The sequence below is a fragment of the Neoarius graeffei genome, chromosome 11 (assembly GCF_027579695.1).
Source record: "Neoarius graeffei isolate fNeoGra1 chromosome 11, fNeoGra1.pri, whole genome shotgun sequence".
NCBI lineage: Eukaryota > Metazoa > Chordata > Actinopteri > Siluriformes > Ariidae > Neoarius > Neoarius graeffei.
Genome location: NC_083579.1, coordinates 10,851,003 through 10,874,203, shown reverse-complemented (window position 1 = coordinate 10,874,203; position 23,201 = coordinate 10,851,003). Strand labels below are relative to the sequence as shown.

General features: G+C 45.6%; 1 protein-coding gene across 3 annotated transcripts in view; it reads left to right on the top strand.

The window, feature by feature from the left end:
* The window catches only part of bicc1a (BicC family RNA binding protein 1a), a 182,022-nt gene that overhangs the window by 90,146 nt on the left and 68,675 nt on the right, over nucleotides 1–23,201 (top strand). For all 3 annotated transcript variants that reach the window (XM_060933407.1, XM_060933406.1, XM_060933408.1), the window contains exon 3: nucleotides 16,641–16,710. In XM_060933407.1, coding sequence (XP_060789390.1) covers nucleotides 16,641–16,710 — 70 coding nt within the window. The remainder of the gene's footprint in view (nucleotides 1–16,640; nucleotides 16,711–23,201) is intronic.

Genomic DNA, 23,201 nt, shown 5'->3' with positions numbered 1-23,201 from the left:
ATGTCGTGCGGAACGCACATCAGATCAGAGGAAAAAGGTATGGTGTATGGTGAATTATGTCCATAATAGATGTCCACTACAACATCAGACTTTAAAATTATTATATCATCCATATGTGGATTTCAATCAGACTACTTTTTATGTGTGTGTTTGCAAATATTTCTGAAATTTGATAAAATGACTGAGGTATGGTTTCATATTTCAAGTTTCCAAATGGTATTGATTACCCTTTATTTTCACTGTTAAAAGTTACCAGAGGCCACCATTTCTCAGTGCATTTCATAAAATTTTTCGTGCCCAAAGGGGGGCGCACCCCCCTTTGAAACCCCCCCTGCACGCTATGCATGCATTGTCTGCCGCTGGCAGACATTTTTACCATTTTGCACCCTGCTGTAAATTATTTGTACCCTGCTATTCTCCCAAACTTTGAAGCCCCTGTATAGATTCCCCACAGACGAGGAGAGACGCTGTTTTTAGTCACTGCACACTTTATTGGACCATTGGGGTCTTTTCAAAATATTAGTTAGAACTTGCTGTATAATTGTAGTATACTGCACCACCTATCACCAAGTTGTGATCAAAAAAATATAACTGGTTTTCACATGGACGTGTAATATTAATGTTCTTAATACAGGGATGCAAACGGCGTGCCTTTTGGCGGATGCCGCCTTTTTCACGGCTGAATTGTGCAGATCCGTTTTTTTTTTGGGGGGGCGTTGGAGTGTCTGAATGATTTCATCAAAGTAAATTCTGTATTAAAATTACTAAATGAGCAAATGCCGTTACAGTCCATGAAACCTAGGAAGTATAAGTATGAGAAGAAAACAGTAAATCAGAAAGCTGCGCACATTTGCGCAGCTTCCGCGCAAACGTGCGCAGCTTTCTGATTTACTGTTTTTCAGACAAAAACATACACATTTACAACCCTGTCATTATCTGGAACTGAGTTTAGATTTCGAACATTCTTACGATAAAACGTCCTGCATAGTCTATGATAAACGTCTTAATGCCACTTACCCGTGAGGTTATCAAGTAGACATTCTTCTTCGGAACCTTCCAGAGGTATAGTTGGGATATCCATCCCGCAACAAAATATTTATAAGCTTCCAGGCTCTTGTAAGCTTTGAGGGCTTTGCCAGTGTAACACGATTCACGATTAACAAGAAAATTGTAAATGCCGTGGTAGGCCAGATCGGGCAAATCGCCGGCACCGCAGCTCCGAATTTCCCTGAACAAGGATTGCAGCAAGTTGTACGGATCTGCAATCCCCAACCTGGAACACTTTTCCATGTAACGCTGCCTCACGTCACCTTCAAGATGCTGAACAAACTTAGACAAGTTATTGCGCGATGTAGATGGGGTATTTTCCGAATTTTCTTGGGGATTACTCCAATCCATTACGCTCGCGCAAGGTAAACAATCCTGAAGCCGTCCAATATGGCGGAGTAAACACGGACGGGTCACGTGACTGCACATCCTCTATATGAGCTGATAGCCTAGTAGTAGAGTAGCCAATAAGAACGCACGATTGCTCATATCCAGTGAATGTGGATAGAATAAATACATACATCTCTTGTTGTGGATTAGGGCCTGACTGATGAGGGATTTATGATAAACGATATTCTTGGCCTTTGAAAAAAATGTCAACATCTTCATTCAAATAGAACTGTATTAAAAATATTGTGAATTGTGCAAAAATAGTCAAGCAGGCCTAAACGTATATAATTTTTTTTAACTAGTGTACACAACATAATTAACTTTTAATAAGTATTGCATAACTTGCAATTATGTCTATATACATAATTGCACTGCAACCGCATTATGAACTCCTTGGGCGATGTCTGAAAAGCTCGTAATACTGCAATGGAGCCACTTGTCACACCAAACACTCATTATATATGAAGTTTAGTCACATTCTCCTGATCACGAATTTCTCCTTCCGAGTTACTGTCACAGTTCACTGAGCGAGTTAAAGGATCACGAATGGATGAGATGATTTCTTCGTCTGTTATGGAAATGATGGAGGTTAACGGTGTATCGTTGGCAATATCCACCCACTGACTTGCTGTGTTTTCTAAATCTTTACCATTCAGTTCATTCATAAGTTGTAAATCACCAATGATGTCATTTATGTCGCGCCACAGGGCAGGGCTGGGCTGGGTGGCGGGGGGTTTATATTAAAAAAAAAAAACCACTGGTATGCTTTAACTAGGTGTTACGGTTAGCAGTATTAGCAGTCATTGACACCTAAGCAAGGCTTTTTAAGCCTTTTGTTTTATGTCATGAATGGCTCAGTGTGTCGTGTAAGCAGGCGAATGATGGCTGTAATTGCAGGAAGATTGGTTGTTTATTTACGAACAGGCAGGCAAACAGTTCATAAATGGAAGACAAAAACAGGATCATGAAACTGGCAGTGGTCACGCGAGACACAAACAGAATAGCAGAGTCCAAATACACAAAAAGAAGTCAAAACCAGAAAGGCAATATACAGATAACAAGGATTGGTAACATGAGACACTCGGTACAGCGTGTATACTTCGCCAAGTCTGTGTGTTTTAGAGAGTCTTTATAAGTGTGCGCGCTGTGATTGCACTTTAATCTGGAACAGGTACATGGTATTTAGTCCTAATGGCGCTCTGAGTGCTAATGCACATGGACGTGACAGTGATGTGGTGGGTTTTTTTGGGTTTTTGTTTTTTCTTCATGACTTTGACTCTATCTGATGATGATGATGATGATGATATTTATTACTTATATAGCGAAATGTACATGCATATATGATCAAATGCACTTTAAATAAAATTAATTACAAATATAACTGAAATGATATTTTAAAGACAATATAAAAACCTGAAATTTTTAAAGGCCGGGGGACACAAACTTAGTTTGTTATATGCGAAAGTTTGTAGTAAAACAGTCCATTATAATGGCGTTGCAGTGTATTCATCTGGAAACATGCATACAGGTGCCATTAAACCTCTATTAGCTTTGTGTTTTCAAGTTGCAACCTACTCAATTAGGGGGAAAGAAAAGTTTAATCCATCTTCATCACTCAAATACAGCATATATGCTGTGTTGATGTCAGTGAAATACTTTAGGAGACTTTGTTTGCTTATATATGAGTAGGAACTGTTCAAAAATTATTTTTTGTTAAAACTAAACAATACGATTTGTACATTTTGCCATTAATTTATATGTGAATTGAAACTTTATCTCGCTGTTTTTTTTTTGTTTGTTTTTTTGCTGTTTTTTTTTTAAACTGTAATTTATTGGCTGTTGTAAACACCGATACCGATTTTATCAGCTGTTAGCTCATTTTGGTCAATTTTATTAACGTAGTCATTGTTTTGCAAGTGTGTAAGTGAAAAAGGTTGATGTGGTGTTTAAAATGCAGCACTGTGTTAAAATGTTTATCAAAAACATGACGTAAAATTCGAACAAAAATCATGACTTGTTTCTTAATGCAATTTTAGTCGAGAAAAGCATCGATTCTGTAGTATTTACTCGACAAACATTTAAAAAAAAAACGGAGCTTTTTCATTTTATTCACTGGGACCAATGAGCAAAGATGTTCTGATGAATCCTGAAGAAAAAAATTATTATTTGCAGTTAATGGAATACTAAAAGTTACCAAGCAAATAACAAAATGAAGGTTTTCTTGGATGTCGCCTTATGCTACGGTGATTTGGCCAAGATTGCTATTTTTAATTTATTAATAAACATCATGTTACACTTTGTAATGTTATAGAATGGAGACATTTACTCCGTTCTAGTTTCTCTATAACACATGGCAAGCTTTTTTTTTTTTTTTTTTTTTAAATTTATTATTTAAAAAGTCATGGCTTTAATGGTTAGAGAAGCAGCTTTGGGACCAAAAGGTTGCCGGTTCGATTCCCTGGACCAGCAGGAATGGCTGAAGTGCCCATTTCTCCCCCCCCCCCCCCCCCCCCATCTGTCCCTCTGAGTTACATGTTGATCCTGGGATTGAGATGCTGGCCTGTTCTGCCCCTCGGACCTGCTTGATCCATCCTGGTGCCCTGTGTCTGGTCGGAGTTTTATCGCCCCACTCCTGTGAAGGACGGCCCCATGAGGACAGTTGAGGGTTATACCTGTTAAAACTGTTAATATTATAGTCAGGCTGTCTGTTGTTGCCCAAATGAGGATGGGTTCCCTTTTGAGTCTGGTTCCTCTCAAGGTTTCTTCCTCATGTCGTCTGAGGGAGTTTTTCCTTGCCACCGTCGCCACAGGCTTGCTCATTGGGGATAGATTAGGGATAAAATTAGCTCATGTTTTAAGTCGTTCAAATTCTGTAAAGCTGCTTTGCGACAATGTTTATTGTTAAAAGCGCTATACAAATAAACTTGATTTGATTTGAAGTGCCCTTGAGCAAGGCACCGAACCCTCAACTGCTCCCGAGGCTGCTCTGGGTATGTTCTATGTCACTCTGGATAAGAGCATCTGCTAAATGCCATTAATGTAATGAAAAAACAGCTCGTCCAGGTTAATAATTTAACCGTTTAATATTAACATTGCCGTTTTTGCACACTGCACTCTCGCACACCACACACGACTATGATTTCTGTCATTTTTATACTAAACAGCACTTAATTTTGCTCAGGAGTTCATCTCCTACATGCAAAAGTTTTACAAGCGACTAAAACGTGTCTAATACTTTGTGATCCCCGGTTTTTCATTCTGCATTAAATTCCATCGAGGCGTGCATTTTCAAGCTATGTAATGAAACCAAGGCTTAAAGGATTGACCCAAATCCGGCGAAATGCTTGCTCAGGATTTGGCAGCGTTATCTGGCAACCTAGCCGACGCTCTGACTGAGATGAAGTCTGATGAGGAATAATGGTGGTGTTGGGTGTGTAGTGGAAGATTGTAATACATTTAAGACCTTAAAGCATGAGGTCTTATTGGCCAGCAGTCCAAATGTGACTGTTTGTTTTTCCACGTGAAGGTTCCAGGGTGTCGGAAGAACGAGCTGGTGAGAAGAGCCACAATGCCTGATTCTCTCTCCCTCTGCTTCTGTCTGTTTTGACACAATCGCAGACATGGCTCTCTAAAACTGGCACCATTTTAATAATTATACTTATTTGTTTATTATTAGGTTTTGATTTTGTGGAGCCTCCGTTAAACAAGTTCACTATGGCAACAATAATGTTTTAATATAAATGTTGTAATTATTACAGAAAAGCCTGCACCAGATGTACTCAAGACTCTAAAGATGTGGGTGAATCTTCCACTTCCTGCTGACTAAGGACTCGTTTATGCTCTATGTGCAAAAAAGTAATAAATGCGTCCGTTTCAAATTATGTAACTGTCACTGCCCACATGCTTTCATGCATCCTTTATGTTGACCTGGATGTTGAGCAGTATGTCCACTAGAGGGCAGCTCATAGTCAAAAAGTTTGACCTCAACAAACATGGCAGCGGTGGACGAGATCATAAAGGCCAATTTATGCTGACAACCCAGTCCTCGCAGACGGCGTCGCAGACAGTGTCTGCGTAGCCCCCCCCCCACCTTCGCAGACGCTCTGCGCGCACCTCCCAAAAATTGTGACCACCGCAGAAGCCTCGCAGACAGCGCTGCAGACAAGAGGGCTCTGATTGGTCCACTCTACATCCGCTGTACACGCACTTCCGCTTCCCTACTTTCCCGGTTTGGTTTGTTTTCACGACCGGCATTTTTAAAAACACGAGCGAAGATGGAGCAGCACGAAGAGCGGTTGATTGAGGAAGTACGTACATCTATACGACTCCAGTTCTAGTCATTATAAAAAAAAAAAAAAGTTCTAGTCATTATAAGTAACCGGAGGATAAACACTCCACTAACCACACCCACCAACTACTCCTAGCGACTTCGCGCCCCCTTGCGTTGTGCCGGTGAATAACATCGCGCACGCCTATTACTCCCCGCTCAACAATAAATTACAACTGTCTGTGAAAAGCTATCTGCGAAAGCCTTGTCGCACGAGCATGCAGAGGCCTTTATAACGCGCCTGTTAAAGCGGCAAAAGCGGACTCGGCGTTGTCTGCTATTGCTGTTTAAAAATTCTTACTAAATCGCATAAGCCGTTCTCAAAACATTCTGCCATTTTTAAAGTGTCTTCGTCGTGTCTTGCTTGAACTATTGGCTTCACTGATAAAACAGCATGCTTACGAGAAGTAACTCCCTATGTCCGCTCCTAATTCAAGAAAAACAGGAAGTTGCTTTTTCAAAGATGGCTTCGTTAACTTGAAATGTTTATTACACCAAGTAATGTGTATCGTTCTATCGATACGCAGACATAATGAATGGAGAGCCTTGTATCGAACACCAGACTGCGTAATATATAGAGGATATTACATGGTGTTGCGAAGTTTACCTTCAAGTGGTGAATGTTCATATTCACAAGTTAGTGAGTGAAAATATTTTCATCATGAGAAGATAAACTTCATATCTTCGCACCACCGTGTAATGGTCTTTATATTATATGCACACATCCACAAGTTAATCAAAGAATTTTAATCCTGAACCGGTTCGCCATTTTGACAACGCGCGTCAAATCAGCGGGAAAACACTGCGAATGACGACAGAGTGGAATATCGGGAATTATCCATACAGGACACTTTTTTTTTTTTTTTTCAGTGGAATAAAAACATGTTCTCTTCCCTTCTTGCAGGTTTCATTAATTTGGTTCGATAGCATGCAATATTGTTAGCATATCGCTTGTCCATTGTGTACGTGACTCTACCCAATGGAGAATGAGCATTGAATATGGTTTACGATATTGCATGGTTGTCAAGGCGACATGGCGTCACATGTCAGAGCTGATGCGACTATCCAGTGAGAGTTTTCTGCTGCGTATGCGCAGAAGCATTTCTTTGTTCACTGGGAAAAAGAAAGACGTGGTGAAGACCCGAAAAGCTACCAAAACTTCATTAAATATTCTTCACGCATATTTACAAGAGAAAAACATACCAACGCACATCGAAAAACTGGAAAAGGGACACATCGGAAACGTAAGCCAGGTTTGCTTCGTTAAATATGGAAGAGTTTGAGAGAATTTTGGGTGCCAGGTTGCTCCGTTGTGTGTAGCTGTCTGTTGATTTTAAACGTGACTCAGTAAATTACACAGGGAAATGAATACTTAAGTCAGAGTGAAAAATACTGTAGCGAGCGTGCAGCGTGGAAGAAGAGTCTGGAGACAGAAATCGTAGTTTCTCGGTCGTTAGTCTGTGCTACTTGCTCTTGATAGATAGCACTGGCTTGACTGCTTTATTAGCGTTCGCTAACACTACTGATGAATGTTACACTGGCTGGAAGGTGCCTTCACTGCCATGCTGACCGCACCGACTCACGGGTAAGCTCGTGTTGGCCTTCAAGAATGCTGATATGAAGTGTATGTATGAATAATAATGATGATGATGATGATGTTGGCTGGCTTTTTTTCATGGTATATCACTTAGGGCTGTGCAATATATCGAATATACTCGATATATCGCCGAAAATTCTGTGTGCGATACATAAAATTATTATATCGTAACTATCGAGTATTTTATGGTCATCTTCCGACTTGCGTTCGTTTCGTGTTTGTTTAAAACATTTCCCGGTGGTTTTCTCCCTGTCCCTCAGGCAGTAACGTGAGAGGCTGCCTAAGGGTAAAGAAAACAATAACGTCACGCACTCGCCAACCAATCCCGGGCGACATCTCGGTGCTGAAAGGAACTTCCGGGAAGATTTTCTAGTTTTGCTTGTGTTGCCAGATTGGGCGGTTTTAAGTGCGTTTTGGCGGGTTTTGAACATATTTTGGGCTGGAAAACGTTAGCGGTATCTGGCAACACCGTGTAAGCTCTGTCAATTTCAGCGACAAATTAAAAATGGAAGCGGACGAATTGGTTCCTAAAAGAACTAGTAAGGGGTCAGTCATCCGGCATTTTTTTGGATATCGCGAGGAGGACGTGGAACAGCAAATGCCAGTCTGTAAAGTGTGCAAAAAAAACCTGTCATCACAAAAGGCAGCAGCCGGAATTCTACACATCTGAGAGGCAAAGCCAGAAAACATTCAGTTCAAAAGTGTGCAAAGAGAAAAATTGTTTTGCAGATCTCTCTCTTCTCTCCCTCAATCTCTCTCTCTCTATTGTGAATGTTCCAGTGGTTCTCAGTAGTCAGGTTAATAGCTTGGAGATCTATTTTTTTTAAATAATTTAATGAAAGAGCACTTTTCTTATTTAGGCTAAATGTCTTTCTCAGTGTTGAGCTGCACTTTATTGGTTTGAGCTCTGAGCAGCTCTGTATTGTTTTGCCCCTTTGTTGCAATTTTCAAGATTGTTTTTGCAGTTTGTGCCACATCTTTGTTGAATAAAAATAGTCTTATTTCAATTCAATTGTGATTAATCACTAACATGAAAATTTAAACTGTGTTGTTGAAAACCACCTGTAAAGTTAACCAAGAATGTTATTTAATCTGCAGGGATTGTAGTGAAAACAGTAAAGAGTAAAAGTTAGATTTCATGGGGTCCTTTAGAGGAGATTTAAATATATCGAGATGTATATCGTATCGTGAAATGGAGAAAATGTATCGGGATATTCATTTTTTCCCATATTACACAGCCCTAATATCACTTAAGCCCAGCGGTCTCAAAAGTAGCCGGTCACCGGCGGCAAATCGCCGGCTATGGCTTGTTATGCCGCCGGCTATTGTCAGTCGAGTCACAAAATTTAATATGAAATATTTCTGACAGCAAAAAAAGTTGTGAACGTAAATTACGTCCACTATGTCATGTATGTCCGTTGCCGCGTCAACTGTGTTTACATCCTCGACATGAGTGCAGCCATTACTGCCGCCTGTGTTGCCAGATTGGGCGTTTTCCCGCCCAATTTGGGCAGTTTTAAGTGCATTTTGGCGGGTTTTGAACATATTTTGGGCTGTAAAACGTCAGCAGTATCTGGCAACATATTTTTTTTACTTAATACAAGAAATTAATGGATGCCAACGTTTTTGCCAAAATGGTATTTTATTTTCCATTGTTTAGGCAGCTTCAGCATCATACTGTGAGATTCTGTTCAAATTGTTTTTTCTCTTCTATGAAGCCTGAGCCATTTATTTTATTAGTTTATAATTATTGTTTAATTTAGTCTTCAGGAGAGACTGCCTGCACACAGTACTAGTATTAATAGTTTTTTTTCTTACATGAAAGCTGAGGCATTTATATTATATTTTAAGGTAACTTCATGTTGTGCTGTGAGGTTCTATGCACTTTAACTTTTGAACCAACAGGAGCATTTGGATAAGTAAAGCCTATTTTTCTGCATTTTTGTAGTCCTGGTAATCTTTTATATTGGTAAAGTTGTTTATAGGACCATTTCTCAGTGTCTGTTTTTTTAATCAATAGTTTTTCAGTAATAACTTAATATTTAACATATCACTCAATTTTAAACAACCCCCGCGCCTCCCCCATGGCTTGCCCCCATAGTCTCCAAAATTTCTGTGGGAAACACTGGCGTGCGTAACAACGCTAATCAAGCTTAAGCTAGACGACCCGCCTCAAATACCTGTCCCGGGTAAATGTTATCCCAATTTTAGATGGCCTGTTCCAAACCATCCCGCCCCATGAAACGTCCGTCCGTCCGACATTTTACCATTGTGTACCCTGCTATTCTCCCAAACTTTGAAGCCCCTGTAAGCCCCGTCTACACGATCATACATTTGTCCATGGACATTGTCATACAAATGTATGATGTTGTTCATGGACAAATGTATAATCGTGTGGACGGTTTTCCCAACAAACTTGAACAACGTCATACTTGTATGACGTTGTATGATGATGTTCAAATTTTTAGAATCGTGTTTCTACTTTCCAACAAATGTTCACAACATCTTACAACGTTTTGGGTCATCCACCAATCAGATCGTTAAATCGGGTCATGTGATCTACACTGCCTGTCATGTGACATACAAAATGTATGATCGTGTGGACAGAAATCCACAACATGATCATACAAACTTGAACATCATACATTTGTATGATAATGTTTTGGACAAATGTTTGATCGTGTAGACGGGGCTTTATATTCCATTCAGCTACTCATCTTCGACTTATTCAGCATCATGCTAGTTGAATGGAATATATCTGATATACCACTCAACACCAGCCAATATTATTTAAATACCGTATTTTTCGGACTATAAGTCGCACTTTTTTTCATGGTTCGGCTAGCCATGCGACTTATACTCCGGTGCAACGTATATGTTTTTTTTTTTTTCACCGCGGAATAACTGGAGCTGATACCGAGTCTGACGACAGCCACGCAGAAGAAGAGGAAACGGCGCTTCGTCTGCCGCTGGAGTTGGCAGAGTTGTTCAGAAGCGACACCGAGGATGAGGAATTCAATGGATTTGCTGATTTGGAGTGAAATCGCCAGCTTGATAAACTTGATTGACCTGTGTTTTATTATTAATGATAGGCCTATAGTTATTTAAATAAGTTATGTAATGATTTTAGGCAGTGCTTAATTTGTGAAGTGGGAGGTCCCGGAACGCAGGAGGTGGGTGGGTCCGGCGACTCAAAAAAAAAAAAAGGCGGGGGGTGGTTTACTATAACTTTACGCACATGCGCTTATTGTGTGTGTAAAAAAAAAAAATAATATCAGACATTATGATCTTAGAAAACGCTTTAGTGACGAACAGTTACAGACAGTAATATGTCGTGATGTGTTATAAAATATTTTTATTAGGCTATATATTAAATTATATATTAAATTTATCTTCTAAAATAACAGACTGTACTCATATCACAACCGGTTTATTTCACCATTGGAGATCAGATCACACAAGACATGAGTTAAATTACTCTTTTTAAGAATTTAAGTAGGGGATTTAAAAGCGGTTGTTTTTTTTTTTCACTAGACGGTTGTCTTTGGAGATGATAGACCTATAGCCTACTTGACCTCTGATTTAATGAAATAAAATTCGACAGAAATGAAGAATGACTCTCCTCGATGATGACTACAGCTTTAGTAACACAGATGAAAGAGCCATGGGGCGATAATAAGCCCTACCGGTAAAAATATTCTAAAAGCAAGCTGATTAATGCATCAGTAATAGGCTACTAATATTAGTTATAATAATAATAATATAGGCTATTAGTAATAACGATAGTGATAGTATTAAAGATAGCAGTAGATATTTAAAATAATCAGACTAGGCTACTTACAGGGCAAAGGGCGCGTTATCACTACTCAGCTGTTCGTTTATTAAATAAACAATGCAGTCGCGCAGTAACCACGCGCCGCTTATCAGATACAATCACAGATTCTATGGATAAAATAACCCTTCAAAAAAGTGCGACTTATAGTCCGGTGCGACGTATATATGTTTTTTTTCGTCTTCATAATGCATTTTTTGGCTGATGCGACTTAAACTCCGGAGCGACGTATAGTCTGGAAAATACGGTATGTTGAAAATTTATTTTTCAACATAAGATAAATTTCATATCTTCAAGCCAACGTGTGGTTTTTCTTTTTATTATATTGACGCATTCACAAACAAAACGTACCTAAATTTATCAAAACCAAATTTATCATCGATTTCCTCACAAGTGATCTATAGAGATTTGTCATGATTTTGGTTCTCTATGTCCCAGATGGAGCTTGAGTGGTGTGTTTCCCAGTAAAACACGTGTCCATGTAATAAAGTAAGCTATTCGTGATAAAACGCTACTTTCTATCTGTCTATGTGAGGTATTTTATAACGAATGAACTGCAGTCTGGTGAACGGGTTGATTGTGCTGTTGGATATTGCTCTTGATAGTGCGATATTTTGACGAGATTATCAGGAATCATCGATACGTCAATACAATGTCTGGCAGAGAAAGTGGCGTCTGCAGCTTTCAGTCGTCTCGGAGGAAGCTGGTGTTTGGGCATTGGCTGGGAAGAAGAAAAAAAAGACTGATCAAAATAAATTATGTTGTCTTGTAATATTAGTTTCCTTTCCTTCCCTGAATAGCCTGATGTCTGACAAAACATTGTTTTCTGATAAATAGAAATCTCACATGGGATGCCAACATCACCACCTGTGTTGTGGGGGGGGGGAGCTCAGCAAAGACTGTTTTGTTTGTTTTGTCTGCAACAAGTCAAAGAATTCAGTCTCCCCCAGACAGTACACATTCATCACTGAGTCCAAGATAACCGGGTGTAACCTGTCGTCCATCAGTGGAGGACGAGTCCGGATGGTCTGAGACTATCATTCCAGAACCTTCTCATCTTGGCCATCATCTATTCGAGTGATCTCACTCTGAGGAAACGCTACAGAACAGCCACAAGCAAGACACTTGTGCACTTTTAGACCAAACATTTCTGTTTTATTCAGTTATAACTGTATATTTGCACCTTCGGGCAGCACGGTGATGTAGTGGTTAGCGCGGTCACCTCACAGCAAGAAGGTCCGGGTTCGAGCCCCGTGGCCGGCAAGGGCCTTTCTGTGCGGAGTTTGCATGTTCTCCCCGTGTCCGCGTGGGTTTCCTCCGGGTGCTCCGGTTTCCCCCACAGTCCAAAGACATGCAGGTTAGGTTAACTGGTGACTCTAAATTGACCGTAGGTGTGAATGTGAGTGTGAATGGTTGTCTGTGTCTGTGTCAGCCCTGTGATGACCTGGCGACTTGTCCAGGGTGTACCCCGCCTTTCGCCCGTAGTCAGCTGGGATAGGCTCCAGCTTGCCTGTGACCCTGTAGAACAGGATAAAGCGGCTAGAGATAATGAGATGAGATTTACACCTTCTTGCATTGTCATCTGTATAGCTTTTGTTTCTTGTCCTCTGGCCTTACTGTTGCTTTATCCGCACTCGTCATCAAACCCATCTGTTGATCATCCCAGTCCAGATTTACTCTTAGAAATCTTTCCAGTAGATCCTGGGGTGTGGCCATAGGGATTTTCGTCCATTCAGGTACAAGGGCATGACTGAGGTCAGGTACTGATGTTGGGTTCAGTCAGTGTTCCAGTTCATCCAGTCCAGTTCAGTGGGGTTGAGATCAGGGATCTGTGCAGGACACTCGAGTTCTTTCATTCCAACCATGTCTCCTAACCACGTCTTCACAGAGCTCTTTATTGTCATACTGGAGCAGGTTTGGGCTTCTTGGTTCCAGTGAAGGGAAATTGTACAGCTGCAGTATACGAGGACATTCTATACAGCTGTTTGTTTCCAACTTTGTGGCAACAGTTTGAAGGAGAACCGCATATCAGGTGTCCGCATACTTTTGGCCCTACAGTGCATGTCCATCTGTGTACACCAGTTCTGCCAAGTTGAATTCCTTGTACGTACAAAACTACCTGGTTCAATAAAGTGACTCTGACTTCTGGAAGCTGAAAAGACTCAGCTCTGAAAACATAAACACGGCTTAAATTAAGAAGGTGAAACAATGTGATGTTTATCAGGGAGACTTCCACACAAGAATTTAGTAAGTATCTCAACCACCATTCACCCCACAATATGTAGAAATGCTTGCGTTAAATTTTATTTCACTTTTATAATGAGCTTTAAGGATTTATTTCCAGTCCTGATGTCAGTTTTGCAGACAGTTTTTGCAAATGGCATACTGAGGCCATTGTAAGTTAAAAAATAAAGAATAATAATAATTACAGAGCTGCGGGACGAGGCTAATATTCCAAGAAAAAAAACGAGTTTGAGATTGAAGTTAAATTGATGGGGGGGGTTTGGAACAACTCTGATGTTCTCTGAGACAACAATCACATGCTTCCTGGCTGCAGTGCATTCTGAGAAATGTAGTTGAAAATCTCTTGGCGCTTTATTTTTATGTTGCATGATTTGAGGAGGAAAGACTGCATTTCCAGTAACTCTCAGCATCTGTTGTGATGACTTCATTGACCTGAATCTATTTTTATTTTTTTTTAAATCAAGCTATTTAATGAGAGAAAAGTATAAAAACCACTGCTGTGGTCACCACTATTCTCTTGCAATAGGACCAGCTTACAAAGTGAAGCAATGTAGTTCCTTGACAAAAGAGACCCCTATTTTTCTGAGGGTTTTTTTTTTCTCGTAAATTTACGACGTTAATCTGGGAAATCCTGAGGTGCCCCCCTGGAAATATTATCCCCTCCTCTAGCATTTATTTATTTATTTATTTATTTATTTTTACTGCCTACAGTAATCCTAATACTGTTGAGTTCAAATATCTGGTGTCAACTCTACAAAGTAATGGTGAGTGCATTAGAGGAATGAAGAATTGATTTGGGACAGAAGGTTGCCAGCAAGCGTGAAAAGGATCCTGTACAAGACAGTAGTAAGACCAGCGATGTTTGTTATACGGTTTGGAGACAGTGGCACCGGCAAAAAGGTGGATGTTGAACTGGAGACAGCAGAGTTGAAGATGTTGAGATTTTCATTGGGAGAGACAAAGTTGGACAGGATAATAAATGAGTAGTATATTAGAGGGACAGGACATGTAGGACGGCTTGGAGACCAAGTAAGCGAGGCGAGATTGCGATGGTTTGGACAAATACAGAGGAGAGATCCAGGGTACATTGGGAAAAGATGATGCTGGAGATGGAGTTGCCAAGTAGAAGGAAAAGATAAAGATGAGATTTATGGATGTGGTGAAAGAGTACATGAGGATGGTTGGTGCTCCAGAAAAAGATACGGCGGACAGGAAGAGATGATTTAATGAGGGAAAAGTATTAAAAACACTGCTGTGGTCATCACTATCCTCTTGCAATAGGACCAGCTTGCAAAGTGAAGAGATGTGGTTCAAAAGAAACTCCTATTTTTTCTGAGTTTTTTTTTTTTTCTTGTAAATTTACGTTTAATCTAGGAAGTGTCCGTTTCTGGTTGCGAGTACGCTGTGCGTATTCTGGCTGCCGCTTCTCACCGGAGCTATCCATCCATCTTCTGCCGCTTATCTGGATCCGGGTCACAGGGGTAGTAGCCTAAGCAGAGCAGCCCAGACTTCCCTCTCCCTGTCTACCTCCACTAGCTCTTCTGGGGGAATACCAGGGTGTTCCCAGGCCAGCTGAAAGATGTAATCTCTCCAGCGTGTTCTGCGTCTACCTCGGGGTCTCCTCCTGGTGGGGCATGCCCAGAAAACCTCCCTTGGGAAGCGTCCAGGGGGCATCCTAACAAGGTGCCCGAACCACCTCAACTGACTCCTTTTGATGTGGAAGAAGAGCGGTTCTACTTGAGTCTCTCCCGAATGACCAAGCTTCTCACCCTGTCTCTAAGGGAGAGCCCAGTCAACCTGCGGAGAAAACTTTTTTTTTTTTTCACCAGAGCTTTTTATTTTTTAATTTTTTAAAATTTTCCCTTTTGTTTGTGTAGTTTTTTTTTTTTTTTTTTTTTTTTTTTTTGAGTGTTTTGTCCGCTGGTTGTGGCATAGCTCCAGATGCAGTTTTGGGTGTTGGTTCCCTCCAGGCCTTGGTTCACTGTGGGTGATGCCTGTGCTCCTAGCTATGGACTGCCATGAACTTGTTGCTCTTTTAACATCGTAGTTGTCCAGCGCTCTGTGCGGCGGTGCTTTTGTGCTCGCTTTGTGGATCCATGGCGCAGTGTTGCCTGGCGGCATCTCGGCAGCTGCGCAGGCGGTGTGGGACTTATCTTCATGCACCTTTTGGTGGAAAGGTGGCAGCTACATCACTGGAATGACATCCTGACCACCTTTTGGTGGGCTTTTTTTGTCCCTAATTGTAAAGCGACCTTGGGTATGAGAAAGGCGCTATATAAATTCAACTGACTTATTTTTTATAATTATTGTTGTGAAACCCTGAGTTTGTCCCCCGGGGAATATTACCCCCTCCTCCAACTACATATTTTTTATTTTTTACTATCAACAGTAGTCCTAATACACTGTCATATGCTAGGCTGCATCACTACAGGCTGCACCACTCCAAAACAAAAAACAAGTGATCCTCTCATCAGTCAGTGATAGTCAGTGGTGCGATATGACGATGCTATACTGATGGCACAAGCTTATTCAGGATGCACTTGTATCGTATCGAAAGCCTTCTATGAAACAATACAGTACAGTATTGCAATATCGTTACATCCCAAGAATCAGTGATTTTTATATATATATATATATATATATATATATATATATATATATATATATATATGAGAGACATGGTAATGTGTGATTTTTATAGTAGTAGAATAGAATGCTTTTGTCACTATACATATGTACAATGAGATTAAAAGCACCTCCAATCACAGTGCAAACAGCATAAAAATATGCAATATAAAAACAAACAAAGAATGTAGTGCAAAAAAAAAAGGGGTGCTATGTACAATGTTGTTCCACATTATGGAATGGGGTATTGCACATTATTGCACAGGGAGAGTCCGGGTATTGCACAAAGTCCTTGTGCTACATAGTACGTAGTGATTATGCACTTGAAACTAATGTTTGGAGACTCTGATTGGTTCCTTTCAGGTTCTACGAGAGCAACATGGCAGATTTCGAGACGATACTGTTGCTTTATGAAAGTGTGTGTGTTCCTAAAATTAGTATTGATGCTCATTAGGAAGAAGTGACCTCCACATGGCCGTCTTTTGTTTAAACACTTTTTAAACACACATCGCTATCCACAGTGTGTTTATTGTGTGTGTGTGTGTGTGTGTGTGTGTGTGTGTGTGTGTGTCTCTCAGATCATGGACGAAACAAGCACTCAGATCGCTTGGCCTTCCAAACTGAAGATTGGAGCAAAATCCAAAAAAGGTACTTCTCTCACTAAAGCACACACACATTGTCGGACACCACTCCTTTTCTCGTGTGTGTGTGTGTGTGTGTGTCCACACAGTCCACACATAGCATGTGGAGTGTACATCACAGATTTATAGTGTGGTTCTAAAAATAGTCGCCCCATGCTGATTGTAAAAAGCCCATGCTGGAATTCTCTTCCTCTCATTTGCTACACACACAAACAGGGACACACACTGGTACATATGCACATGCACAGACTGAAGTGTTGTGTGTGTGTGTGTGTGTGGTTGTTCTTGTCTGGGTTTAAGATTTATAATGTGATGTAGATCAGGGCAAAGTATGATATGGTAGGTGTGCATGCTTCTGAACACACACACACACACACACACACACACACACACACTGGTGTTGAGTTGTCTTTGAGGTGTGTTAGTGTAACCTCAAAGTAGTTGCTTTTCCTGCCATATGGAAGTCATCAGCTGTTGGTATGTGAGTGTGTAAACGTGTGTCTTATAATGCAGTGCTTTTGGCTATAAATTGTGCCCCCCCCCCCCCACACACACACACACACACACACACACACACTCTCTCCACTCTTCAGTCTCTAGCCCTTTTAACACAGACATTCTATAATACTGGTGTAAAGCAGCACCTCAGTATTCCACTTTAGTGATTTACACTGAACCAAATAAAGCTGCTTGAAGCCACGGCAGCGTGTTTGTTTGTGAGCCGTCGTTCCACAACCAGAGACATGACCTGTTACAACGGAGTGTTGGTGTCTAGGGTGACGTTTCGACATGTGGGAAATGTAAATAATATAAACATGATCTTATCAGTGCTGCTTACAGGCCAACGGCCGCTGAACTGAGTGTCGAGGTGCTTTTGTTAGCTGGGTACGTTTTATACCACTGTTTAAACTCAGTTTTACTGAGCATGATCTGAACATGTGATCACTTCAGGGAGAAAGTGAGAGGGGGGAATGGGGTAAGGGAGAAAGTGAGAGGGGGGAATGGGGTAAGGGAGAAAGTGAGAGGGGGGAATGGGGTAAGGGAGAAAGTGAGGGAGGAAGAAAGGGGGGAGAGGGGGAAAGTGAGGGAGGAAGAAAGGGGGGAGAGGGGAAAAGTGAGGGAGGGGGAAAGTGAGGGAGGAAGAAAGGGGGGAGAGGGGGAAAGTGAGGGAGGAAGAAAGGGGGGAGAGGGGGAAAGTGAGGGAGGAAGAAAGGGGGGAGGGAGGAAGAAAGGGGGGAGAGGGGGAAAGTGAGGGAGGAAGAAAGGGGGGAGAGGGGGAAAGTGAGGGAGGAAGAAAGGGGGGAGAGGGGGAAAGTGAGGGAGGGGGAAGTGAGGGAGGAAGAAAGGGGGGAGAGGGGGAAAATGAGGGAGGAAGAAAGGGGGGAGAGGGGAAAAGTGAGGGAGGGGGAAAGTGAGGGAGGAAGAGAGGGGGGAGAGGGGGAAAGTGAGGGAGGAAGAGAGGGGGGAGAGGGAGGAAGAGAGGGGGGAGAGGGGGAAAGTGAGGGAGGAAGAGAGGGGGAAAGTGAGGGAGGAAGAGAGGGGGAAAGTGAGGGAGGAAGAGAGGGGGAAAGTGAGGGAGGAAGAGAGGGGGAAAGTGAGGGAGGAAGAGAGGGGGAAAGTGAGGGAGGAAGAGAGGGGGAAAGTGAGGGAGGAAGAGAGGGGGAAAGTGAGGGAGGAAGAGAGGGGGAAAGTGAGGGAGGAAGAGAGGGGGAAAGTGAGGGAGGAAGAGAGGGGGAAAGTGAGGGAGGAAGAGAGGGGGAAAGTGAGGGAGGAAGAGAGGGGGAAAGTGAGGGAGGAAGAGAGGGGGAAAGTGAGGGAGGAAGAGAGGGGGAAAGTGAGGGAGGAAGAGAGGGGGAAAGTGAGGGAGGAAGAGAGGGGGAAAGTGAGGGAGGAAGAGAGGGGGAAAGTGAGGGAGGAAGAGAGGGGGAAAGTGAGGGAGGAAGAGAGGGGAAAGTGAGGGAGGAAGAGAGGGGGAAAGTGAGGGAGGAAGAGAGGGGGAAAGTGAGGGAGGAAGAGAGGGGGAAAGTGAGGGAGGAAGAGAGGGGGGAGAGGGGGAAAATGAGGGAGGAAGAAAGTGAGGGGGGAGAGGGGGAAAGTGAGGGAGGAAGAGAGGGGGGAGAGGGAGGAAGAGAGGGGGGAGAGGGGAAAAGTGAGGGAGGGGAAAGTGAGGGGGGAGAGGGGGAAAGTGAGGGAGGAAGAGAGGGGGGAGAGGAAGAGGGGAGGAAGAGAGGGGGGAGAGGGAGGAAGAGAGGGGGAGAGGGGGAAAGTGAGGGAGGAAGAGAGGGGGGAGAGGGGGAAAGTGAGGGAGGAAGAGAGGGGGAAAGTGAGGGAGGAAGAGAGGGGGAAAGTGAGGGAGGAAGAGAGGGGGAAAGTGAGGGAGGAAGAGAGGGGAAGTGAGGGAGGAAGAGAGGGGGAAAGTGAGGGGGGAAAGTGAGGGAGGAAGAGAGGGGGAAGTGAGGGAGGAAGAGAGGGGGAATGTGAGAGGAGAAGAGAGGGGGAAAGTGAGAGGAGGAAGAGAGGGGAAAGTGAGGGAGGAGAGGAGGGGGAAAGTGAGGGAGGAAGAGGAGGGGGAAAGTGAGGGAGGAAGAGGAGGGGGAAAGTGAGGGAGGAAGAAAGGGGAGAGAGGAGGAAGAGGGGGGAAGAGGAGAAAGTGAGGGAGGAAGAAAGGGGGGAGAGGGGGAAGTGAGGGAGGGAGAGAGGGGGAAGAGGGAGAAAGTGAGGGAGGAAGAAAGGGGGGAGAGGGGAAGGTGAGGGAGGAAGAGGGAGAAAGTGCAGGAGGAAGAAGAGGGGTAGAAAGGGAGAGGGGGAGGAGGAAGAAAGGGGGTGGGGGGGTAGTGGGTGAGGTGTGGGGGTGAGTGGGGGGGAAGTGGTGGGGAGTGAGGGGGGAGAGTGGGGGTGAGGGGAGTGAGGGGGAGAGGGGGGAAGAGGGAGAAAGTGAGGAGGAAGAAGGGGGGAGAGGGGAAAGTGGGGAGGGAAGTGTGGGGGGGAGTGGGGTGGAGAAGGGGGGAGGGGGAATGAGGGGGGAGAAGGGGGGAGGGGAAAGTGAGGGAGGAAGTGGGGGGAGAGGGGGAAAGTGTGGGAGGAAGTGAGGGGGGGAGTGGTTGGGAGAGAGGGGGGGTGAGGGGGAAAGTGAGGGGGAGGATGAGGGGGGAGAGGGGTTGGGTGAGGTGTGAGGGGGGGGGGAGTGGGGGGTGAGGGGGATTGGTGAGGAGGGGGAAGTGGGGAGGGAGAGTGGGGAAGTGAGGGGGAAGAGGGGGGAGTGAGGGGGTTGAGGGGGAAGTGGGGGGGAGTGAGGGGGAAAGTGGGGGGAGGGGGGAAGTGAGGGGAGGTTGGTGGGAGTGGGGGGTTTGTGAGGGGGAAGTGAGGGGGTGAGGGGGGAAATGTGGGGGTGGTGGGTGTGGGTGGGGAGTGTGGGGGGTGGGGGGTTTGGGTGGGGTTTGGGTGGGGGGGGGGAAGTGTGGGAGGGTGAGTGGGGGGGGGGGGGTGGGGGAGTGGGGGGGAGTGAGGAGGGAGGGGAGAGGGGGAAGTGAGGGAGGAGAGAGGGGGGAGTGGGGGGGAGAGTGGGGGAAAGTGAGGGGGGAGAGGGGAAAGTGAGGGAGGAAGAGAGGGGGAAGTGAGGGAGGAAGAGAGGGGGAAGTGAGGGAGGAAGAGAGGGGGAAAGTGAGGGAGGAAGAGAGGGGGAAAGGTGGGAGAGAGTGGGGGAAGTGAGGGGAGAAGAGGGGGGAAAGTGAGGGAGGAAGAGTGGGGGAAAGTGAGGGTGGAAGAGGGGGAAGTGTGGGGAAGAGGAGGGGGAAAGTGAGGGAGGAAGAGAGGGGGGAAAGTGAGGGAGGAAGAGAGGGGAAGTGAGGGGAGGGAGGAAAGTGAGGGGAAGTGAGGGGGAAGAGAGGGGGTGTGAGGGGGAAATGAGGGGAGAGGGAAGTGGAGGTGAGGGGTGAGAGGGGGGAAGAGGTGGGGAGAGAGGGGGGGAGAGGGGAGAGGGGAAGAGAGGGGGGTGAGTGGGGGGAAAGGAGGGTTGGGGGAGGAGATGGGGGAAGATGGGGGAAGTGAGGGGATGTGAGGGGGTAGAGAGGGGGAAGTGGGGGAGGAGAGTTGGGGGGAGAGTGGAGGAAGTGTGGGTGGAGTGTTGGGAGGTGGATGTGAGGGGAAGGTGGGGTGGGAGGGGGAAGTGAGGGTGGAGTGTGAGGGTGGGAGAGGGTGGAAGTTAGTGGGAGGAAGAGAGGGGGGAAGTGAGGGAGGAAGGGGGAGGGGGGAAAGTGTGGGAGGAAGAGAGGGGGAAGTGAGGGAGGGAAGGGAGAAGGTGGAGGGAAAGTGAGGGAGGAAGAGAGGGGGAAAGTGAGGGAGGAGAGGAGGGGGATGAGAGGGGGAAGTGAGGGAGGAAGAGGGGGAAAGTGAGGGAGGAAGAGAGGGGAGTGAGGGGAGAGAGGGGGAAGTGAGGGGGGAAGTGAGGGTGGAGGAGGGGAAGTGAGGGAGGGAGAGAGGAGGGGGGAAAGTGAGGGTGGAGAGGAGGGGAAAGTGGGAGGGAGGAAGGTGAGGGGGGAAGAGTGGGGTTAGGAGGAAGAAGAGGAGAAGAGAGGAGAGAGGGGGAAAGTGAGGGAGGAAGAGAGGGGAAGAGAGGGAGGAAGAGGGGGAAGGAGGGAGGAAGTGAGGAGGAAGTGAGGGAGGACGAGAGGGGGAGAAGAGGGAGGGAAGTGAGGGGGAAGTGAGGGGGAAGAGGAGGAAAGTGAGGGAGGAGAGAGGGGGAAAGTGAGGGAGGAAGAGAGGGGGGAAGTGAGGGAGGAAGAGAGGGGGAAAGTGAGGGAGGAAGAGAGGGGGGAAGAGGGAGAAAGTGAGGAGGAAGAGGGGGAGAGGAAAGTGAGGTGGAGAGAGGGAGGGGGAAGTGAGGGAGGAGAGAGGGGGAAGAGGGAGGAAAGTGAGGGGGAGAGAGGGGAAAGTGAGGGAGGGGGAAAGTGAGGGAGGAAGAGAGGGGAAAGTGAGGGAGGAAGAGAGGGGGAAAGTGAGGGAGGAAGAGAGGGGAAGTGAGGGAGGAAGAGGGGGAAAGTGAGGGAGGAAGAGGGGGAAAGAGAGGGAGGAAGAAGGGAAGGGAGAGAGGGAGGAAAGTGAGGAGAGGAGGAAAGAGGGGAAGAGAGGGGGAAAGTGAGGGAGAGAGAGGGGGAAAGTGAGGAGAAGAGAGGGGGAAGAGGGAGGAAGAGGGGAAAGTGGGGAGGAGAGAGGGGAAAGTGAGGGAGGAAGAGGGGGAAGTGAGGGGAGAGAGGGGAAAGTGAGGGAGGAAGAGAGGGGGAAAGTGAGGGAGGAAGAGAGGGGGAAAGAGGGAGGAAGAGAGGGGGAAGAGGGAGGAAGAGAGGGGGAAAGTGAGGGAGAAGAGAGGGGGAAAGTGAGGGAGGAAGAGAGGGGGAAAGTGAGGGAGGAAGAGAGGGGGAAAGTGAGGGAGGAAGAGGGGAAAGTGAGGGAGGAAGAGAGGGGGAAAGAGAGGGAGAGAAGGGGAAATGAGGGAAGAAGAGAGGGGGAGAGGGGAAAAGTGAGGAGGGGAAAGTGAGGGGGAGAGGGGGAAAGTGAGGGGGAAAGTGAGGGGGAAGAGGGAGAAGAGAGGGGGGAGAGGGAGGAAGAGAGGGGGAGAGAGGGAAAGAGGGAGAGAAGAGAGGGGGAAAGTGAGGGAGGAGAGGGGGAAAGTGAGGGAGGAAGAGAGGGGGAAAGTGAGGGAGGAAGAGAGGGGGAGAGGGGAAGTGAGGGAGGAAGAAGGGGGGAGAGGGGGAAAGTGAGGGAGGAAGAGAGGGGGAAAGTGAGGGAGGAAGAGAGGGAAGAGAGGGGGAAGAGGGGGAAAGTGAGGAGGAAGAGAGGGGAGAGGGAAAGTGAGGGAGGAAGAGAGGGAGGAAGAGAGGGGGGAAAGTGAGGGAGGAAGAGAGAGGGGGAAAGTGAGGGAGGAAGAGGAGGGGGAAAAGGTGGAAGGAGGAGGAAGAGAGGGGGAGAGAGGGAGGAAGAGGGGAAAGTGAAGGAGGGAGAGGGGAAGTGAGGGAGGAGAAGGGGGGAGAGGGAGGAGAAGAGGGAGGAAGAAGGGGGGAGAGGGGAAAGTGAGGGAGGAAGAGAGGGGAGAGGGGAAAGTGAGGGAGGAAGAGAGGGGGAGAAGTGAGGAGGAAAGAAAGGGGGGAGAGGGGGAAAGTGAGGGAGGGAAGAGAGGGGGGAGAGGGGAAAGTGAGGGAGGAAGAGAGGGGGAGAGGGGGAAAGTGAGGAGGGAAGAGAGGGGGGAGAGGGAGAAAGTGAGGGAGAAGAGAGGGGGGAGAGGGGGAAAGTGAGGGAGGAAGAGAGGGGGGGAGAGGGGGAAAGTGGGGAGGAAGAGAGGGGGGAGAGGGGGAAAGTGAGGGAGGAAGAGAGGGGGGAGAGGGGAAAGTGAGGGAGGAAGAGAGGGGAAGGAGAGGAGGAAGAGAGGGGGAAAGAGAGGGAGGAAGAGAGGGGAAAGTGAGGGAGGAAGAGGAGGGGGAAAGTGAGGGAGGAAAGAGAGGGGGA